The sequence below is a fragment of the Mercenaria mercenaria genome, chromosome 12, assembly GCF_021730395.1.
Source record: "Mercenaria mercenaria strain notata chromosome 12, MADL_Memer_1, whole genome shotgun sequence".
NCBI classification, from domain to species: domain Eukaryota; kingdom Metazoa; phylum Mollusca; class Bivalvia; order Venerida; family Veneridae; genus Mercenaria; species Mercenaria mercenaria.
In genome coordinates, this window is record NC_069372.1 from 43522307 (window position 1) to 43545830 (window position 23524).

General features: G+C 35.1%; 1 protein-coding gene across 1 annotated transcript; it reads right to left on the reverse strand.

Moving 5' to 3' along the window:
* Nucleotides 1-101: 101 nt before the first annotated feature.
* Nucleotides 102-23159, reverse strand: LOC128547357 (furin-1-like). The gene is made up of 20 exons (XM_053519901.1): nucleotides 23052-23159; nucleotides 22139-22228; nucleotides 21261-21389; nucleotides 20482-20549; nucleotides 17600-17685; nucleotides 16484-16674; nucleotides 15956-16156; nucleotides 15433-15533; nucleotides 13855-13970; nucleotides 12346-12463; nucleotides 11438-11724; nucleotides 11191-11262; nucleotides 10543-10692; nucleotides 9262-9435; nucleotides 6220-6393; nucleotides 4584-4757; nucleotides 3360-3533; nucleotides 3072-3239; nucleotides 1983-2015; nucleotides 102-1065 (listed from the first exon to the last, which is right to left on the reverse strand). Exons 3-15 carry the CDS (start codon nucleotides 21366-21368, stop codon nucleotides 6248-6250), a joined length of 1818 nt encoding a protein of 605 aa, XP_053375876.1. The 5' UTR covers nucleotides 21369-21389; nucleotides 22139-22228; nucleotides 23052-23159; the 3' UTR covers nucleotides 102-1065; nucleotides 1983-2015; nucleotides 3072-3239; nucleotides 3360-3533; nucleotides 4584-4757; nucleotides 6220-6247.
* Nucleotides 23160-23524: the final 365 nt, after the last annotated feature.

Here is a 23524-nt window from a genome sequence, read left to right on the forward strand (position 1 = left end):
ATCTTAAGATTTTATTAGTCATTGCGCCATCAAATTGCAAAACAAAGCGGCTAACTGTGATACGGTAAATTGCTAAACATGACCTATGTTTAACGATTTTCCATTATCTCCTCCAAAACATTATTTTAACGGAAATGCTAAAAATCAGAAATCGACGTAGCCCTTTTTTCTCTAGGATTTAATCTTCAGCCCTTGAATCAAGGAATATTTTTATTTTGAAGATCCGTTGTATAATTCAGATCGTCAAGGAAACGGTTCTTCTTTCTGAATCAAGCGGCATTTAAGACCTGTATATCTAACTATATCTAAACATGTAATTATCATTACAAAGAAGGCAGTTGAAAAACTTAAGGTCAGTCTTAGTTTTCTTGTCTTTTATTTCATAATGTTAGGGATCTGTAAGAACTATTTCAATCCAGAATAATATATAATAATTATATATATTCACTTTGAAGCGTTTACTATATTCCATACATAGTCATTTATAAAGCTCATTTTAGCGTACATTATGTACAAAATCCTTAAATCAGTAATTTATACTTTAGCGTGCAATACATGCAACATAATAAAACATAATATTCAAGTTTACATACCAATACAAATTAATACACACAATAGTCAATTATGAATTCAATATATGTTTTTGAGCGGTTGAATTAAGCAACCATGCTCGCGAGCTCGATCCACCGCTCCGCCAACTAAACCTACTTTTATTCTTTATTATAGAGTTCCTTGTATGGGTGTTTACACACGAGAAAAGAAGAAGTTTCTTTAATTGGGAAATCTCCATCTTCTGTATTGTGTCACAATCCTTAAAGTAAATTCACATTCATTCTCCTGGAGGGGTCGTTGCTAGGGTCGTTGCAAGGAAATATATATAAAGATACGCAGATATATATTATGTACAATAATAAGAAAACATTTTTGTAGTTTCTTCGTCAGTTCAGTCTTAAAACTTCCAACGTTCTTGATGAAACGAGGAACTATGTCCATCCTGAGCTCAAAGAACGAAAAACACAACTGTCAGTATGCCTACACATAGCTCCGCAATAACGTTCAGGTTTACTGAAAACAAATCCAAACATACAGAAAAAAAACAACAGAAATTGTAAAAGTACATTAAACATAGGTCAATACATAGTTTTAGAACAAGAGAAAAAAATTGTCTAAGGGTCTCTGAGCGAGATCTTACATCCTTCTGTTTTGTAAATCTTTAGTAAGATTGTTATTAAATAAGGTGCTTCACTTTCTTTCTAGCGAAAAGGAATCCAGCTGTTTGTGTCAGCCAGTACCGAGAAAATATGCTGCGGGGTCGTCCTCCACGACAAAGCGCTGGAAAGTCCCGCATATTCTGAACTGTGTCAGTATAACGTAACACCCAAAAATACATATTAATCTCAGTCTGTCTTAATAGTATAAATCTGGTTCTTTGTGTGTATTTCTTTACTTAGTTGCCTGCATTGTTAAGACATAATGAGAAGGTTTTAATTAAGTAGTCAGAATCAAAACTATAGTTTCTATCAAACGTTAACAGTAATTGTAGTTGCGCCTTTTATAACAAGTTTTAAACAATCAAATATGAATAGGAGTGCCTGTCTGTTTACGCTGGTCTCAAAGTCATGCCAACACAATTTTAAGTCATGTGGCTTGACAGCAGACGTAAGCCATATGTGACGCTCTGGGCATTATTTCCGGCATGAGCGAGTAGAATCATCGATTTTCGGGAAATTGGATAGATCTTTACATGAGTGAATTTTACATTCCACGAGAGGTCTCGAACCAAAAGCGTCGAGGGGCAAGTAATTCGAAGTCAGCTACACTAAACACTCAACCAAGGAGGACCATAGAAGGTATGAATACAAAACATATAAACGCATTTTATTCAACGCCTTAAGCCCTGAGAACTATATATAACCGCAGTAATTTAGTTTTTTGTAGTTAAAAGGTAGATAAGTGCGAAATATGACAAGTTTAACACTTACTTTGAGAAGCCACCGATATGACATCATGTTTCGCTGAAAATATATACAGGAGTAAAACCATTTAGATAAATTTGATTTCAAATAGCTTCACTGAAGTACGCGATAGTCAACAAGAGCAGTCTAATGACAGCGCGCTCGACTATTTGAAGCCTTTCCACCTAGCGCTAGCTTATAAACAAAAGCTTTAGCAACATTTTCAAAGTTGAAAAGGGGCATAATTTTGCCGAAATGTAAAGCCAGAGTTATGAAACTTGCCATGTGAGGTTATTCAATGATGTCAAAGATGTGTGGAGAATCTGAAAACATCTGGTCAAGTAATTCCTGAGAAACATTCTTACATACAAAACTTTCAGCAAAATTTCTACGACAAAAAAAGGGGCATAATATTATGCAATTTGTCCTGGGAGATTATCTTATGATGCTGCAGACATGTATGAAGATTAAAACCATTTGGCATAACAGTTTCTAAGAACAAACCTGCTTATATGCAAAACCTTAACCTTCTGTGACGCCGATACCGACGCCGATGAAAAGGTAACTTCAAAAGCTCTAGTATTTGAAAAAAGCAGCAAAAGATCAATTGAAACTCTACCTGATTGATATATAACATTAGAAATTTCAGTAATTTACCTTTGTTTATCGTTCCTACCAGATTTTTATAAGACAGATTCAATTTTGCACTTCTTACATTCTAGGGAGAGACGGAATTCCTCACGTTACTACACGTATTTCTATATTTTCTAAAGTCGAAAAAAATGATTCCGTTTGTATCAGTTGATTTCGTAAAATGAACAAATTGAGGAAAAATACAAAAACTCAGTGTATATTTACGGAAGTTTAAATACTGTAGATTAAGTGGTATTCGCGATATTTTTAATTTCGTCATTTAGTCCTAACAGACCGATATACGGTTTCAAAATACTCGCGAATAATAAGCTGCGTTATATATTGAAGTAAAACTAAATCCAAACCGTAAATTCCCGGACAACGCAATTATTTCTCATGAATAATAAATCGCAAAATTTATGAGACGCCAAAATTATCCAATCTAAAGAAATATGTAGACGCTGTTGCCGCTATTACACTTACCACAAACTGGTTTTGTTCCAGTCCAGATGCCGTCAGAAGCACACGCTCTCAACACATCTCCTGACTTCACAGTCAAACCATTCAAGCAAGAATATGTCGCAGTCGAGCCTTTCGTGGTAGATGATAAATTTACAGTTCCATTTGCTGGAGAATCCAGGGGCCCACAGTCTGAAATCGGCATGTGGACGGGTTAAATGAAACCAAAGTTAACTGCAATTTACTTCAATTATTCTATAAAAAGGCATACGTATATGTTATATACGACTGAAAATTGTACACAAGTCATACCTATATCACATACTGGCGCGGTTCCATTCCAGCTTCTGTCCGAAGTACACGTTCTTAATAAATTTCCAGAACTTATAGCATAACCAGTCAAACAAGTATATATCGCGGTGGACCCTTCCAGGTTGGACGTTGAGTTTACAGTTCCCTTTGCTGGAGTCTCCAGGCGGCAGCACTCTGAAAAATTATGATTTATTTCTGATATTATTATGTGTTGGGCAAACTCTTGATCCCACATACAGCTTACAAATGTATAAGCTCAAGTAGTTTTATAACTTATTATCTGTTTGATGTGCTTTATCATCCATATATTTAAATGCAACCATAGACAAATGGGCACGTATAACATTTTAAAGTGTTTTTTTCTGATTTGTTTTTTACGTTACTTGCAATTCGATGATATTTATGACACAATTTACTGCATTCTTGTAAATAGAACATATGTTGATAATATAATGTTGACAAAGAAGGACAAACTAATAAAGCAGTCCATATATTCTGTTCGGTGCCTACCGAATTATCAATGAGTAATTGATAACGCGTCGGCTATTATTTCGCTTGGCTCCTTTCAATTCATAATAGATTTCGTTTACTTTAACAAGAAATCCTTGAGTAACGAGGAACGGCTATACAAAGGCTACAAGTACTAAGACTCATTGTTCTATACGTTTGCATAATACATTTCCGCAAAAGCGCATTTTGCAATTGTTGCGTGACGGGTGTTGCACATTCCTTTACCTCTCAAGAGTAGACTCAAAAAGCCAAGTCCGCTATTTTTTGCTTTGGTCATTTCTGTTCTTTCGAAGGAAAATCAAATAGGTTATGTTTATAGCATAACTGACATGACAAACTTATTATTTCATTTGTGAAAAACGCACATGGTATCAACAACTTTTCATAGCAAGTTCAAGTTAAATGAAACATTGCCCAGTCATCGGTTGGCGGAAGAAGAGAATGATATCAAAAATTAAGGTAACAGTCATGATTGTGTTTCGTACAAATGTAAGCATAATCATTCCTAATGAGGATATCAGTCTTTTATTGTAAATAGCACTTACTGTCGTCCTCAATCTCTGATTCATGTACATCATTTGTCAAGTTACCTACGGAGAATAGGTTAGTACTGATACTGAACCTTGAAAAACTAGCTAATCCGCAGCTATTTAACCGCAATAAAGGTGAAAAACGTTATCAACTCAGAGAAACAAGAAAATTTATAGGACATACCAGCCAAACATACTGGATCCACAGATGACCATTTACCGTCCGGTTGACATACTCTTTTGGCGTCTTCACTAGAAAGAACATATCCTTTCCTGCAAGTATATATAGCCTCTGAGTTTTCAAAGGTCCCATTGAAAGATACGTTTCCGTTTGTAGGATGTTCAAGTGGTCCACAATCTTAAAAAGTAAGTATCAGTCTATTATCGCCAATCATTTTTCGGCTAGATTTGTAAAATATGAATGATAACGATAAATTTCTAATTACATAGGAAAATATGTAATGGTTTTGGATTTGATTAACAATACAATGAGAAGATATGTTCGCAAACGAAAGATCACAAACTAAAACTGTTTTGGTAAAATGTGACGTTTTCAAAATTTTGTTTAATGCAGTTTCTGGCAGATTTATGGCTTCTCATTCTAAACATATGTATACTAATTACAATTAGAAAAAAACATACGATTGTAGAAAGAAGCAAAGCTACCAGAATGAAGTATTCGCTATGTTTAGAGTTACGTATTTTGTTATTCAGAAGTCGATATTTTTGTTTTACAATACCTTACATAAATGTTCAACACATGTTCCCCTACTGATTTAACTTGAATAATTAATCATTTGTACCCAGTGATTAAATATCTCATGTGCAAAATCATGGTTTTCTGCGCATGTGATAGTATCAGCGTTTTAATATTATATGCACAACAGCATAATTGTGATTTTCTGAGCATGTGATATTGTATTTCTCATATCTCTGGGTGATATGATGTTTTCGCACTGAGTCTTAGGCGGCGTCTGTGGTGTCTTTACTTTGATTTTTATATTCTGCATTTTATTGACCATTAAATTTATGTTGTTTTTTTTTTTTTTCAGCAATATGATTTAATTGCATCCTGTTGCTGGTGAATGTTCGTATCAAGAAAATATCGTACTTGGTTGTGGTTGTAAGCTGCTGTTCGTAGTGAGGATTTCATATGTAAGTTATTTCTATATAATTCCAATTTCTTTTACTTCAAGCAATTTGATAAGTTTATCCGAGACGTTATCCTATGTTAATCATTTTGTGTTAATGAGTGTATATCAACTTTGAAATCATGCCGAAACCAATAGCAGTAATATCCGAGAAACGGCGATACTTTCTTATTTCTTAACGAAACATAGATGTTTGAGCATTCATTTTCTTAGTTAGATCATTTTCTTTTTAACGATCATGGTTTCATTTTAATCTGATGCAGAGGAAGCAAATCCAAACGAAAATTCGGTGCTGAATCATGTTCTGTATAAAAGCACAAAGACTGTGTCGTAAAAGGAGATACATTCATTTAAAATAACGATTAAAATCAACAATTTTGACAGAATTTTAAAACTATTTTAGACCAATTGTCATGTTTCTTGTTATTTTACAATGTCACACATATACAATCGATATCTGTGCAAATGAAGACATTTACACTAATCAACAAGTACTGACTTAATTTGGATTTACGGCGCAAAGATAATTCATATCGCAACAAAGTTTGCGAATGCGTAGAAAGAAAGTGAAACGCGTGTATATCTGGCATTAGATGTACTGTACCGTAACGAGATTTTATTTTATTTATCATTAGTAGATACAGGGATAAGTAAAACATTTGCTGATACCTCTACTGCAAATTGGTTCACTGCCGTTTCACTGCCCGTCTTCTAAACAATATCGCTCATCATCCCCACTTATCGGTATATATCCGTCTTTGCAAGAATAGACCGCTTCAAAACCGTAAGATGTGCCAGGGAAAGAAACATTTCCGTTGTCCGGAGCGTTTAGTTCTCCACAGTCTGAAATCATTCGTAGTATAAAAATTACAATTTGCGCAAAATTCCGTTCCATTTTCTGAAATATCTAAAGGTCCACAATCTGAATTAAATTCTACGTTGTATCATAAATGGTACATTAAAAGAAACATTTAGCGAACAATATCTGAATCAAATGATATAATTCAATTCAAACGTTTTGCATGCAAAATAAAAGTCTTAAATGGTACGAAAGTAAGAAATGCAATGTTCTTTTGATGACCAAATATGTAATTTTGGTTGGAGCACCTAGAGATAAGACTTATAATTTAAGCCATACAATATGCAAGAATATTGGGAAATGTCGGTTATTTGAGTAAATTGTGTCCCACTGGCACCAGAACAAAAAGAAAGTGCCTCTGTACATGTTATACCTTACCCCTAGGTATTATATAAGAACCATGGTCATGAAGAGGAAAATTTACTAACCCGTTTCAATCGCGCATTTCACACTTAAAACACGCAGTTCGGTAAATGTGTACTATGGATATCATACATGTGGTGATTTATCTTCCATTGTGTCCCGGTCACATTTCTTCAATACTTTTTATCTTAGAAAAACAACGCGTAGTTTATAGTTATTTCAACGTTACACAAAAATCTTGCTTGACCTTCCCTGGTGAAGTTCCGTTCTAGATTACAAAACCATTCTGATTGGCTGTTGTGAATATGTATGTCAATCGTCGTTTACTACGTGTTCGCTAAAATGTGAAAATGCTGCATAAATGTGCAAAATGAATAAAATAAATAGAACAGATGCAGACCAATGTACGATTTCAAATTAAAGAGCATATACAAGATGAATTTCATTCATCATTTCCAGTTTTAGTGTAAAATTGTATTATTATTTTTTAAATTCTGTTTTTGTTTGTTTACATTTCGCCAAACATGTGCACACTGCCGTGACCTCTAGACCCGATGTTCATTAGGGAAGGTCAAGCAAGTTATTTCTGTAAAGTTGACGAAAGCACAAATTATGTTGATAATCTCAGCAATATGGAACATTGAGATAATGTGACTGGTGCACGACGGAAGATAAATTATCGCTTGTTCAATATATTAGGTGCGCGTTTAAGTTGAGACATTTACGATTGAAACAGGTTTACTAGCAAATTTTACCGTTCATGACCATGGTTCTTATAGAATACCTAGGGATAGGGTATAACATGTACAGAGGCATTTTCTTTCTGGTCTGGCGCCAATGTTGTGTCCCATAGTCAGTATGTTCGTGAGCGCGTGCGTGCGACTTCACATGCATGCGAGTTTGCGCATGCGTTAACACAAAATTAGATAAAAAGGACAGAAAAAAGCAATTAAAGAAACATAGTTCGGTACAAAAGCCGATGATAATAACACCACAGACGAGTTAAAACTCACTAAACATCACATGTTCCAAATGCTCAGGACAATGCAATTAAAGAACATACTCGGCAGGTGAATTCCAAAAACACGCAATGGTAACTATAGGCAAAGTGTTGTTATGTTATCTGGTCATTTGGAATAATGGAGTACATTCAATTTTACTTTGATAGAGTTCTGCTTAAGCCAATGCTAGGGGGCGTGAGGTTTTTACATTTTAACATTTCGGGTCTGCTATATTTATTTGCCGAGTTCTATGCTTCCAATAGATATTCTTGTAGATTTTGTGATGTAAAACACACAGATGCTATTGAAAACATATCTATAAACCATATACACATGTACTTGATTACTTTGTAGATGGCACAACAAGAGAAACACCTCAAGGGCCTAGCAAGACATGCCGACGGAAAAAGTACGAAAACAGAACAGTGTTAGCATTGAGAACTGTTTGGTAGCATAATAGGAACGTGTAGCGTCCAAATCAAGTCTAAATACAATGCTTGTTCGTCCCTCAAAACAGAAGTAAAATGTCTTTTTATTTGTTTTCTTATCAAACACAATTGGAAAATTGCTATGACAAAGTTACAAAGTTTCTTAAAAGTCAGTTTTGATACACATTGTCGCAACTGTGTCTTTAAATTAGTATTGAATTTTAAAACCAAATCTGAAGTACAATTATGAGTTTTATTAACATATTTGCACAGATGATGACGACGGAAACCATACTGTAACCCTACTGTCAAATGAGTTTATTAGAAATTCACTGGTAACATATTGATTGCGTTTACTTAAATCTTCAACATACCTACATGTTTTAGCAAATCATATTGATATAGAAGTAAGTTGTGAATTCCTTCAAACGTTGTTTAATTCAAAAGGTAAATATTTACAAATAAAGGAAGGGGTCCGTGCAAACAGGTACCTATCTCCATTTTTGGTCAAAATAGAGTAAGGACCTTTGTGACATAAAAAGAACATTCCCAACCTGATTACCGCCACCCCCCTTTCAAGCAACGTGTTCTTCTGGTTAAGAGTAAAAAATGGTATTTAATGTACAGACATTTGATGGCTGTTTCGAATGATACCCGGAACACACGCCTGATGTAAATGGACTATATCAATAATTTTAAATCATCAGGTATGTGAAATTAACATATTCCATTGATATATATATAGGCAAAATGATGCGGAAATCAAGCTTAACTCCATGGACTTACAACCCTTGTTGCATAAACATAATCGACAAAAGCAACATTTTTGTTATAAAAATGATATAAACACATTGTAGTGCAAAATACACGATACTTGGTAATATGGCTATTAAAACAGTATACAATTATAGCTGCAATTGTTTTGGGAAATATCACACTTCCCCGAAATTTTGTTTTTCCAACATTTTTACTAAATGGAGATAGGTACCTTTTTGCATGGACCCCTTCAATTCTTCATTTCGAATTCTGCTCTTGCTTTGTTTATTCCATTTATACTTACCGATGTCGCATACGGGTTCTGAGCCAGTCCATACACCATCGTCACCACACGTTCTGGTTAAATCGCCTTCAGTGTACAGGTACCCTTCATAACAACTATACTTGGCTATGACACCTTCCTGAGTATACGTAACGACCACGTAATTACCTTCCCCAGACACGAGAGGTTGACAATCTGTAAAATTGATCTGAATATTGCTATTACATACTAGTAATAACTAAAAAGTACATGTACTAGGTTTATACGTTACTATATATAGTAGCCACATATAAATATGCAAATACTGACATTGTCAATATAGAAGACAGGAGGTATTTGTAGGCAGAAAAGTTAATACTGAAGCAAATACTTTTACATTTTTTTGTGTTGGCGACTGGAAGAGAATATCTGCAGCAAACTGATGAATCATTTTGTATGTGTAGGTATGTGTATGTATGTGTGTTTGTGGTAAAACAAAGTCTTTGAAAAAACGAGAGGAAAAGCAATGACCCATTGATAAGTACACGAGTGATATATACAAACATACAAACACCAACTTAAACATATATACAATGTGGACAAAAGGAATGCATGAAGGTACACAGAAGGGCACCACACAAGAATAGTATGTGACATAAAACGCCAATGGAGAATTAAGTGTGCGCAAAGCCTTGCTCCTTTATCCCCATCATGTTACAAAGTTACAAGACAGTGTAAATAAAAGTAATATCCGCCAGCTGAATCCCTTATATACGCAATGGCATCTACAGACGCGAAACATGAAGAATCTAATGAACGTGAACGATATATGCATGTACTCGATATCCCTAAAAAGCAGAACAACAAAAGAACATTATCAAGGGCCCTACAAAACAGGCCTAAGACAAATATCGAAAAAGCTGTATGGCTTTTTTTTGGAGAGGCTGTGTTCTTGGAATTAACTCTTCCTGTTGTTTCTCTGTCCAAGGTATTATTGATACGACTGGCAACCAAGGCCTGTTCAGTTGAAGGGCTTAAAATGTATGCTTTAGTACTATTAAGTTGAACTGTTCGTTGTATGAGATGATAATGCCACATCTTGAAGCTTTGTCTGGTTGAACTACGAAAGAACTAGAATGAAATTCTTGTATTTATTCATGGCACGCAACCAAGCAAATAATAACAAAAGATGTAAATTTCATAAGAAACAATGTACATATATGCGCAATGTCTCTGTAGAACGTAAATCATAAAGAGATCACTGTTAAAGACCCGACAAAACATACCTGAAGGCAAAACTTGTACATCTATTATATTACAAACCTTTTTCGCAATAGTCGCCGTTGAAGTGGTATCCGTTTTTGCAAGAAACACAAATGTTGTCACATAATTCATTTGGATCCTTTAAACAACCACCACTAGGTGTAGAGTTGCAAGTATCCGTACTGGTACACGGACTACCAAATGTACCACCTGGAAAATACGGAACCCCCATGTAATGTCACTTCCTTATATTTAAGAATTTTATAGCATGGTTGGAACAGTAAGCTTTACAAAATCGGAGACTTCGAAAAATAAAAAAAAATAAATAATTATTTAGTAAGAATTCTAACCTGGGGCAAGCTTAACATTTTATCGGATGGTTTGAAAATAAAATATTTTACGATGATGTTAAAGTAACTTTAAACTCCTGCTTTGAATTACTTACAGCTGTGTTAGACAATTTGAAAAAGAAGAGCTATGTTCTTGTTTAAACACAAATGTAACTTTCTTAAAAAATGTCAAAAAGCTCACCTCGGCTCTTACTCAAATTCTGTTGATATTTAGTCAGCAGATATAGATAGAACAACCTTATCGCTGACGTAATTTCAACATAAATACCTCGACTCTTTGTTAGTTACCCTTTATAGATTGTTCTAACAACTCCATATAATGTTATAATAAACTAATGCACAAAACTATAAAACAAACCAGAAGGAATTCCATCCAAAGGGTCTGTCGCTGTACCAAAGAATTCAAGTCCCCACTCGTACAAGTAAACCTCTTAAAAAAAGAACAGGAAAAAATATTTAAAAGAGACTGTGTTACTTATTGCCACTGACAGTAGGTAGGAATGGCTATACTACGATTCAACAAAGAGAACGAATAAACACTCACTTTTTTGTATTTTTGTATTATAATCATAAATGATGATATAGTTATCAAAAGTACAAGTTACCCATATCCTCATACAGTGGATACAATGTGAGCTTCCATTCACCATTGGGATCCTCTCCCCAATTATGCAAGGACATGAATTTGAAAGCTGTAAAGTATGTAGTATTGTCGTATGGACGCGCGGATAATATTTTGCTCCCGGTGCCCATTGGTGAAAAAAGATATAATTCCACATAACCACGAAACACGGATTTATAATGGATATAAATCTGCACATGTTCAAGATATTGTATAAAACAGTTTGACAGGTCGTAAATCACACTAATATCGGTCGGATTTGCTTCGAATCTGAAAAACAAATAATTGAAGCTTAAAGCATCTGAAACTAATAACGAACAATAATAAAGAAACAATAGGAATAGTCAATAGTCACATATAAAAACAAACGCAATTTCCCCAAACAAAAAAACAGTGTATGTATAAGTACATAAATGACACTTGTTCAAAATTGCTTACTTTTTGAATTCATGGTTCAAATGGCAAGACACTGTAATGACTTTATTTGGAAAAGATCCTTTGGAAGCACAGAACGCCGCATCTAAGCATAGCAGACAAGGTTTGCCTGATTCTGTTCATGAGACGTAAATATGAAACTTACCACCTGTCCCCCACTCCCCACCCTCTCTTTGCACTGGCTTAACAGTAAATATGAATGTACGCTATAAAAAGATCCCCAACAGGACGAGATATTTAGCAACACAGAGACCAAGAACGCAGTTTAACTAGGCATGTGTATTTAAGTACATGTATCTGAACTTTTTGATATCTCTTTTCCTATTTAGTTTTTGATATTGATATGCGCTTTATGTATTGACAAAATAATTTTAGAAAATAAAAAAGAAACTGCATCTTGTGATATGAAAAACAATGAATGCGCTCCCAAATAATAATTATGATCATTTCGTTTACCTATTAACAAATAAATCTCCAGACCCACAAGATATTCTTGGAGGCACGGTTGGCCAATTTGGAGCGTTATCTACCATTGCCTTTGCATCCATCAGTCCAAAACCAGTCATGAGACTAACTGTAAGGGGATTATATACAGAAAATAAATTACTTAAAACTATAATGTTATAAATTGTTTAAGTGTATAAGAGTTTAAAGCAAAAAAAGCAAAATGATACACGAAAACATATCCTTTCCAAATCAAGATTATTTCGATAGTGAATTTACTTTTCTAACTAAGACTGTTAAGAGCTGTGCACAATTAATCATCCGTGAACAAAAATTAAACATGCGTATTGAATGCTAATTTTAGGGCTTGCTGAATGCTGATTTCAACACTGAAGCTATAATAAAATTGGCTTTCCTGGCATAATCTGCTGTCCAGTCCTCAATATCTTCAAAATGGATAGGTCGTGTGAAGGTTATTGTCTAAATGGTAATGTGGAAGTTGCCTGTTACTTGTAGAAAAGTAATAGCAAGGAATATGGGAATTTATCTCGCTTCCTACAAGATTCTTGCATTTCTATTGATCAACAGATGTCACGTGGAGACAGGATATATTCCATATCCTGCTAGTACTTTACAGATACGAATTTTGATTTAAAACAAAATGGCTGCCGCATCGATAGGGCAATTAAAAACAAGTCCGATTATAAGCCCAAGCTATAGATATAATTTCAGAGATAAAGGAATTTTCTTGCCTTCCCATTTTTGCTATCTAATTTAGGTTTGTGAAGTTTGTGGAAGTTATATAGAAAAACAGTAACTCTGTATGGCACGGCCGCGATTGACAGGTTGAAATGTTATTTTAGTTAAACCATCGAAAAGCAGAGGAATTAGCACATTTGAAAGACAGCAGTTTGTTGTAGGATCATTTAATCTACCTGCAAGATAAAGGAATTTTAAAACAGGAAATGAGTCGAAGTTTTAGGATATTTCTGACATCGTCACGTCATCTGGTCATTTTTTCTAAAGGATGGAACATAAAAGTTTTTCAAAACCAGTTCATGACCTGTATAAATGAGCATCTGTGTTTTGTGATTCTGTCAAAATACAGTTCATTTTGCATTTTATGGCTGGTGTTAATCAACTATAATCAAAGCATGAAAACCAGAGACGATTTCAGGATTCCTGTCTGCACTGTAACTGTAAGTAGCTTTATCAATATAAAAACTGTGTCAATCAGTACAGCGAGGATGTAAAACTAAAATCTAAAAAGGTAGTCGGCAAGATAAAATCGTTACACTGCTTGTTGGTGATAGGATACGGGATATACGCTGTCTCGAAAATCCATATCCTGTCACCAACAAGCAGTGTAACTAATAATATACTAACTTATATTTTGTACATATTTGAAATGCTTTGTAAAATTATATTAAACCCTTATAAGATACAAGTATACTATTAGTTTCAATAGATATATACTGTAAGTGACATATTTTGAAAAAAAATGTAAAAATTAATATTTACCTTGTTTTCCTGCACCATTTGTGTAAAACTCATAGTCTTTGGAAGATTGTTGTAATCCGGACTGGTTTGAAAATTCAACAATCATGTGTTGTATATCCCTCCAAGTAAGATCTGGGCTGTACAAAATAAAATTAGAACTAGGCATTTAAATACAATTATACTAGATCTAAAATGATTTAGAAGTGTTCATCAGATATCTAAAATGAGACACTGAATAAACCCAGCTCCAAACGTATCACCACTTCATATATATCCAATAATAACAGGCAGTAGCTGTCGCATGTTTAAGTATATCTGTATACTCTATCACTGCGTCCTTACATCACAACATGGAATTGTATTTTCATAACAATCAGCGAATGCCAAAATCGCAAAAGTAAAATGAGCCGCGCCGTGAGAAAACCAACAAAGTGCGTTTGCGACCAGCATAGATCCAGATCAGCCTGCACATCCGCGCAGTCTGGTCAGGATCCATGCTGTCCGCTAACAGTTTCTCACATTGGGGTTAGAAGCGGACAGTATGGATCCTGACCAGACTGCGCGGATGCGCAGGCTGGTCTGGATCCACGCTGGTCGTCAGCGCAGTTTGTTGGTTTTCTCATGGCACGGCTCAAATATGTTATAGAACAGACAATTCTTAGTGTTTGTTCGGCTTCACTATCTTGAACAAACAATAGTTACTCAATAGCTGGGGTTGACAATCTTAGGAAAAGGCTCGGGAATATTGTCATTATGGCAATAAATGGAAGATATAAAATACGTATATAACAGACCTTTCTGAAATTTTGTCAATTGTTAGCTTCAACAAGTAATTGAATGCAGCCATTTAAAACTGTAGAGTACCTTACGCCTTTTAAATTTTGCATGGACTAATGTTTTATAAACGTAAAACTACCAAAATATACCAAACAAATTTCACATTTTATCTTGTTTTGAAACTATGTTTAACTCTATTGACAGCTGCTAAGAAAAAAAGGATCCAAATATTAATCAAATTTATGAGAAGATATTTGATAGCATCGAACGCAACCAAACAGAATCTGTTCCTGTGGGGTAATGAAATGTGCAACACCCCGTATGCACTTAAGCACTGGCCTAAGCAGAATTCAATTATACTAAAACTGAATATACTCCATGATCAAAAAGATTCGGAAAATATTGCAACACTAAGCCTAAGTTAGAGAAGACAGTTAACTAGAAATCATCATATTCCTCTCCTTAAATGTAAAATGTTTTTATTTTTCAAGAAACACCCTAACAATTTTGTTCGATCCGGTGCGTTGCAAACAATTAAACTTTCTTGGTTACACTTTCAGGTTATAAAAAATATGTATAAATTATGGGAAATATACGAAAATTAATTATTTTTTTAACTTCAAAATTTAAGAAAAATAAAATACTATGCCCTCCTGGTCAATGTTAAATATCAATAAAAACAAAAGGCGTTTCAAAATATGATTTTGTTCAAAAACCCTGTAGGATTAGCCTTAAAGGTCTGAATATTCTGACAAATATCTGACATATTCCCTCACTTTTATTTTGTATACATTTGCAACTAAATAGCAAACATTTACATACTTGGCTTGAAGTGTCAAAGCTATGATGCCTGATGCCTGGGGAGTAGCTGCTGAGGTCCCATAAAAATCATCAACACAGGTTTGGTTAGGACCTGTCGTTGCCTGATAACAATAAAAAAATTCAGTCAAGCTACTGAAGTTTCATAAGCCTTAAAGGCAATTGACAGTAAGTTTGTTAAGATTATTGAAAACGGAAACTATTTAGACGTCCGGAATAATGTGTTTTCAACCGGCCCAAAACATTACTTGTATCTATCTTACTTTAAGCTAGTAGTAAATGTAAAACATCAACAATCGCCACTTTTTCATAATCTTCTTCATCATAGAGTTTCGCAAGTTCTATGCAAAAGTTGATTACGTAATTGAAACAGAACTGCTAGTTTTCATTACGTGTTCAATACATTAAGTTATAAGCTGAGTCTCGTGTTAGCCTTTGTGAAGGTGTTCCATTTCAGGCAGTAAACTGTCTACCAGTACATTCGTATTCAGTACTATGACAAACGTTTTCTAAATATGTCACTTACAATATTGGGTAAATTACCGCCATACGTCGCAGCCAAAATTGACGTGCATGGTTCAGAATATGTTGCTGGGGAACCTAACTTGTTCAAAGCAGCGACAGATATGGTGTACATGTTACTTGAATAAGGGTCTGTACCGCAATTGTCTTCCCTTCCACCATTTCCGGAAGCAAATGTATGTATTGTACCTTTTCCATTTCTCCCCTGAAATGTGTAGGTTCTGTTTTTATTATGCCACATATTTACTTTTATGGAGAATACTATAACTTTCCTTGGGAAATTTATAATATAAACAATTATTCTTTAGGATTTCCATTTCCATTGTTAAAGCGTTTCCACCATTCTCTTTGTTTCGGACAGAAAAGGGCATCAATGGTGATAAAAAGTACAGAAACAAAAAGAAATGTGCAATAATATAAAAAATAGTATCACAGTCTACACTTAAAATTTCCTTTGATTGATTTTTACGATGGAAGTGATTGTTTTCTTCAGATTGCCAGGATTTTCAACAAAATAATTTAATGAATATACCTCTTTAATGGTTAGTTCAAATGCATCTTTAAGAATAAGCTCCAGAGGCCACATGTAAACCCCTTCATCATCAGGACCCCAACTGTTACTATAAATATCGATGTACTCGTACTTGTATGTTAGAGACATTGCTTCTATTGACGCAGCTGAACGTACGTCGTCCTCCTCCGTGGTTCCTAAATGTCGAATTCCTAAAAATAGATACAAATTATAACTGTTACTGTAGGTATGTACTAATATACAAGTATTTATTGATATACTAGTATGTTTATGTGTCCGTGAACTCCATCCCCAGTGCTTCTGAAAAACAAACAATTCATTTGTTACTATTTATATTGATTAAAAGGTACAAATCATGTTGTGAATGGCTTTTAGATGCTACTACAAGATCATGTTTATCAGTTTTGTGCTTTCCATTTTTCCATTTTCCATTTCATTAAACAGAAAAAATGGGTGTAAATGTCGTTTGAAATATTCTTAAACACTGGGGATTTAGAGATTTTATTAAATATAACGTAGGTAGATACATACCCATACATACAAAACTACTTACTTTAACTGGAGCATTAAATAAGCGTCCTTCTTTAAGGCCGACTTTCACCTAATTTCAATTACTTGTAACGAGGTATCAAAAGAACGTTTAAAAATAAGTTCAAATACATCAATATCGCCTCCTCGTATTTCATTATATAATCAAGCCGCACCATGAGAAAACTAACATACTGCGTTTGAGACCAGCATGAATCCAGACCAACCTGCGCATCCGCACAGTCTGGTCAGCATGCATGCTGTTCGCTTTCAAAGCCTATGCAATGAGAGGAACCGTTAGCGAACAGCATGGATTCTGACCAGACTGCGCGGATGCGCAGGCTTGTCTGGATCCATGTTGCTCGCAACGCACTGTTTCTTTGTCTTTTTTCATGTTGCGGCTCAGTACATGTTTACTAATTCAATTTCTATATTCATTAAAGCAGTTACTTGACTTTTATTCATGTCTCTTTATAAACGTAAGCATTGCCAACAAAGTCTTTCTTCAATATCAAATGCTGGAAAATCAACATATGACCTCAATTTTCTCCGTGTGACTGAAATAATCATTTCTAATAATTTCATTACCAGTTAAAGTACTTTCATACGCCACTCCAATTACGCAATTTGTATCTTTGACTGCCCCCACCAAACCTGCCACGTTAGTACCATGTCTGAATTAACGTAAAAAAAAATATTATTCATCATTAAAACATTTGTGAAGGGGCGTACCTGGGCATAGGCTGGTAGGCCTGTGCGTACAATTAAATTCGACACCAGGGAAATGAACAAAGTTTGAAAACAATGCAATAAAATGTAAAGCCTAAAGGGAGTTAGGCGGCTATTTCAAGTTTTTCGTTTAACAATATCATCTGCATGAGATTCATCAAATTCGTTTTCAAAATAGATTTATTTGTTCCTGTAATTATCTTTGAAAAGGTAAGGGTAAATTCCGTGCAAGTATAAGGCACGGCAAATACAGCCAGAGCCATACATCCCCAAAAAGACCCGCCTTAAATAGAAACACCGACGAACACATGCACACACTCACACAGACAGACAGCGATGACAAAAAGAACAATGTTATCACAGCCCAGGAACGACAATAGTAACACCTTTGATATTTTTCTTCATTCTAAATTATATATTGTTTACAAAGAAACAATTTTATTGATAAAAAACTGGTCCTATTGACAGTATTCCATTTAGATTTCCCCCATGTGCTCCTCCTTGCATTATTTCATCACGGGAGGACACCCGGGTAGAATCAACGACCTTCCGTTAGCCAACTGGATTGTTTTTTCATATGAATAATTCAACGCTTCGAGTCAGTCTCGAACCCACATCGGTGAGGTGCAAGTGATTCAAAGTTAGCTACCTTAACCACTCGGCCATAGAGGCCCCAAGTAAAACATTGGTACTCAAGCATGCAAAGGGAGAATAAAAAAGTCATCTAAGGTCTCAAGTAAAAAAAGCTTGAGCTCAATATAATATTTAACGTCCATATCGATGTACAATTCAATCTATTAATCTACATCCAGATCAGGATACCGAAATACCAAAGCAAATTACGCAGTTTGAATCTTCGTTTGCAAATAAAAATGTAGAAAAATTTATTTTCGTATGAAAAGCATTGATTAAATACCTCTCAAAATTCTTATGAAGAATTCGAAGTCATGCATGAAATTTAAACATTACGATGATTTCAGAAACGATAACGACAAAAGCTATTAATAAAAAAAATAGAATATCCTTACACAATCAAATCGAGACTCTCTTATAAGGTGTTTCGTTTGGACAATCGTGAATTTTATTGAATCCTAAACCGCGATGCACGATGGTACGATGACGAAAACGTAATGATGTGATGGCAAGATGACGAAACAACGATGACACGATGATGACATTGCGATGGTGCGATGGTACGATGCTGGAATGTTGAAGAAATATCGTTTTTTCATCATCGTACCATTGCGTTTTCACTATCCTACCATCGCCTTCCGGTGGTCATGCGCAGAGGTCCAGTATTTCTTACAGGAAGAAGTTGCAGTACAATACAGGCTTGATGCAATCTCATTTTTACCCTGCACTATCTTCTTTCTACATCCATACAAGAATAACCTGCCATGAGTTTGAACAATATAATGTGACAATTACACTTAGCTTTTTATTTACTTTCATGCATGCATGCAACATTAAAAGGACGTGACCTTGAATTTTTGGCACAGTATTAATGAACTGAGCCCGTAATATTTTGTAAAACATTTTGTAAAACATCAGAATCGAAAAGGTTAGTTTCTTTCCATAAAATACATTGATATATCATTAACGAAAATGCATGTGCACAGAACAACACATACCTAACCGGCAGGCGATGGCACGATGGTGATAACGCGATGGTACGATTGTGAAAACATGACTGTACGATGGTGAAAACACGATGGCACGATGATACGATGGTGAAAATGCGATGGGGCGGTGGTAAAAATGCGATGGTACGATGATGAAAACGCGATATTATATTAACATTTCACCATCATACCATCGTTGTTTCATCATCGTGTCATCGCGTTTTAACCTTCGCACCATCGTTATTTTATCATCATGTCATTGCACCGTCGCGTTTTCCTCATCGTACTATCGTGCATTGCGGTTTAAGATTCAATGTGTCAATAAAAAGTCACGATTGTCCAAAAGAGACAACGTTCAACGGTCATACCTACCCCATTCTCGCAGCTTCGCTGTTTGGCTCATAGTTATGCTCCTCGTCTTTCTGGCGTACAGTTCAAAATCATCCAGATACGCCACTGATCAGATCATAAATTCTCAACAACTAATTACAGTGATGCATGTAGAGGATATTCGTTTATTTCAATGTAAGATTGAAGTATCTTTCATGAGTGAACACCAGATGCAATATTTTCACCAGTGGCATAGCCACAAGTGAAATTATAAGATATCATGTTCATGAGTGAAAGATTTTTCAGTCTTACATGTAAAACAAACACATTTTCTTTTTACTTTATGTTTTGACTTATGAACTAATTTATAGTTTTTTACCAGTGAAGAATATATTTGATATTTTTTCACAGTGAAAATACCAGATAGTTTCACTCTAATGTTTCGATAATTCACTGAAAAACATGTAATAATATCAAATACGTTGTACTCCATGAAACTGGCGATTCGAATCACTTGCCCCTATTTTTGTTTTTATGGCAAGTCAAAAGAAATGATCAAATATTTGGGTATCCGCTTCGAGAATGGGAATAACTAAATTTGAGGTCTAATGGTTCCTTGTCTGACCACTTAAAATGACGAACACCAAATTATATGGACACTTTACCTACTTAACTTAATATTATATACTTTTAGGAGACCTTTGGACACAAGGGTAAAATTAACGTTGCACCTATAAACAGTTTAAATCATTACGGATTTTATCTGTCATTTAATTGAAAATGACATACCCATCTTTCTCTTCTTTATGTGACGCATCCGGCATATCTGTGATAAAATCGTAACTTAATGAAGCATTCTGAAAATAAATTTTAGGAAGAAAATCTCAGTTAAATACAAATACAACTGATTTTTTTCTATAGAAGTTTTTTTTTTACGTAAAAGGATCAATGTTATGATCAGATTAGATTCTGTTTACTTCAAATGAGCCGTGCCATGACAAAACCAACATAGTGGGTTTGCGACTAGCATGGATCCAGACCAGCCTGCGCATCCGCGCTGTCTGGTCAGGATCCATGCTGTTCGCTATTAGTTTCTCTAATTCCATTAGGATTTGAAAGGGAACAACATGGATCCTGACTAGACTGCGCGGATGCGCTGGCTGGTATGGATCCATGCTGGTCACAAAGCCACTATGTTGGTTTTCTCATGGCGCGGCCCAAATAATCTCAGAATTAATGTGTAAATAAGCGATATTGTTTTAAAGGCATGTCTGTACAAAACCTTGAAGGGACTAGACTCAAGATATAAAGTTTGGCCATGTTATCAACATGAGAATATAAGTGTTAATTTCTACACTTGTTTTATAAAAACTACAGTACAAGTCTTACTATTTCCTAGGTCTTCATTATAGCTTACTAAGATCAGGTTAGTACTAAAATAATGTTCGTGTCTGATGGGTCAAAAATAAAATAAGTCACTTCTAAGTCATACATTTACATTGAAGGTGTCTCATTAATGATTCATTCAACGATTGTTTTTTTTACAAATTACTGATTTGGATACAAACATAGTTTTTGACCAAGTCCGGATGATCTACATCTATTCCATCGTCAACTATTGCCACGGTGATACCTTTTCCAGTAAAACCCATTTCCCACACCTTGTAAACGTTCATGCTCGGAGTCTGCGAAGGTTGCTGGAAGTATTGTAATAGCATTTTTATTTACGCATTTATCATAATACATTTTTCTACTAAAGTTTAAACTGGTTAAATAGATAAATGCTACTCTCGAAAGCTTCAGAAAATTCAAGTGAAAAGTTTTTCATACGCTTCAGGAGAGAAATTGAGACTAGAAAGTGCCTCTATACAAAGGTAAGTTATGAATATTAGAAGAGCCAAGCCATGAGCAAACCAACATAGTGGATGGCTTTGCGACCAGCATGGATCCACACCAGCCTGCGCATCCGCGCAGTATGGTCAGGATCCATGCTGTTCGCTAACGGTTTCGCTAATTGCAATAGGCTTTAAAAGCGAACAGCATGGATCCTGACCAGACTGCGTGGATTCGCAGGCTGGTCTGGATCCATGGTGGTCGCAAAGCCATTATGTTGGGTTTCTCATGGAGCGGCTCAAATATCATATTCACAAACCGCTTATTCTTAAAGTATTCCGCTAATATAACAGTGGGATGGGGTTTGACCTTAGCTCAAGAAATATATGTGATATGATTTGATTCTGTTGAAAACAGGGCCCGTTTCACGAAGCCTAGGACAAAGCTGGAACTTAAGAGTAAGCCGTTTTATGAACATCATCCTAAACTGATTCACACTTCTAATTTTTAGCTGCTGCGCCGGACAAAATGAAGAATGATTTCTCCTTAAATTGAATTAACTTAAGAGAGAATTTGTGAACATTTTGCGAAATGGGCCCCATGACTTTCTTACCAGATTCCATTGGTTTGGCCATGCTTCATCGTTGATTGTTAATGAACGTTTCGACAGCCTCCGGTAGCTTTCTTGCTGTATGTATTTTATCTGAAAAAAATGATTCCCGTCTTTTTTGATATGCGTACGTCAAAAGCAGTTTATAAACAGTCGCAATTATTCATTTCAATTTACTTACACTTCATTGTTTTTTCTTACATTTATCAAATATGAATAAGCTGGTAAAATAGCACCAAGAGCTTGAATAGATGAGCCGCACCATGAGAAAACCAACATAGTGCATATTCGCATCCGCGCAGTCTGGTCAGGATCCATGCTGGTCGCTTTCAAAGCCTATTGCAATCAAAGAAACCTTAGCGAACAGTATGAATCCTGGCCAGACTGGTACGAATCCATGCTGGTCGCAAGTGCATTATGTTGGTTTCCTCATGGTGCAGCTCAAATGAACACTACATGACCAACCAGACCGGACAAGCATATTCAGATAGTCAACTTTTCATATTTCAAGTTGTATATTGTTTCGGTACTTAAAGATCAACGTACGGTTTTAAATATTTTACCATAACTTAATGAGAATTTGAAGAACGAACCAACTTTTGACATACAAACTCAGTTTTGTCACGCCTTTTTGGAAAACTTTATGATATAAAACAACAAAAATGCATACATTAACAGAAATATGCAGTATTAAAATCTGTTAATAGATCCTTTGGAAGCATAGGTTACAAACAAGCAGAATAATAGCAGATTCGGTTTGACTGAGTCTGTTCAAGAAAGCTAAAGAAATGTGCAACACCTCTCACGCCCCCTAACACCGGCTTATGCTGAACTCTATCGTAATATATGGACTCCATTATCCCAAAGGACCAGAAAATACAACAACACTGAATCTAGACATCAAAAGAAAACATACCTTTTTATCAATCTTCTTGGCTTTCCTCAAATTAAGGTCAATGTCCGGAACCTCTCTCGGGACAATATCATTTATCTGCGGGATGGTAAACAAGTACCAATCTCCAAAAATCTTTTAAAAAGGAAAAGAAAACAATCTATAAAGATCGAAATTGCTTTCTTAGCTTAGAATGTAATTCCTACTTGTACCCGTCTTTTTGTGAAAACCCTTCTTATTGTAACGTTTGATTAGAAAATAAATGATATAAAATGAATCTAACTGTATTATAAAGTGTGAGGAATGCCTAACAAAAGTTAGAAAGACATCGTTTAGACATCCATAACGATAAAATACTAATTATAATCGGACCATTATTGAAAAAACTATGGCAATATGAAAATTAAGAAAATGCCTGGCCATAGAGGCTGCCATTTTAGTGTTTATGACGTCATTTATACACTGCTGATTTCTTTTTGTTCAGCAAATACACTTTA

Bases quoted from the DNA above. Each gene is read 5' to 3' on its own strand.
- LOC128547357 (XM_053519901.1), bottom strand. From the start codon at position 21,368: ATGAACGTTTACAAGGTGTGGGAAATGGGTTTTACTGGAAAAGGTATC. The intron at 17,686-20,481 runs GTATGTCATTTT...ACGTTAATTCAG, and splicing joins CATAAAGAAGAGAAAGATGG to ACATGGTACTAACGTGGCAG. The intron at 10,693-11,190 runs GTTTGTTTTATA...CGTATTTTCCAG, and splicing joins TTTGGATGGAATTCCTTCTG to GTGGTACATTTGGTAGTCCG.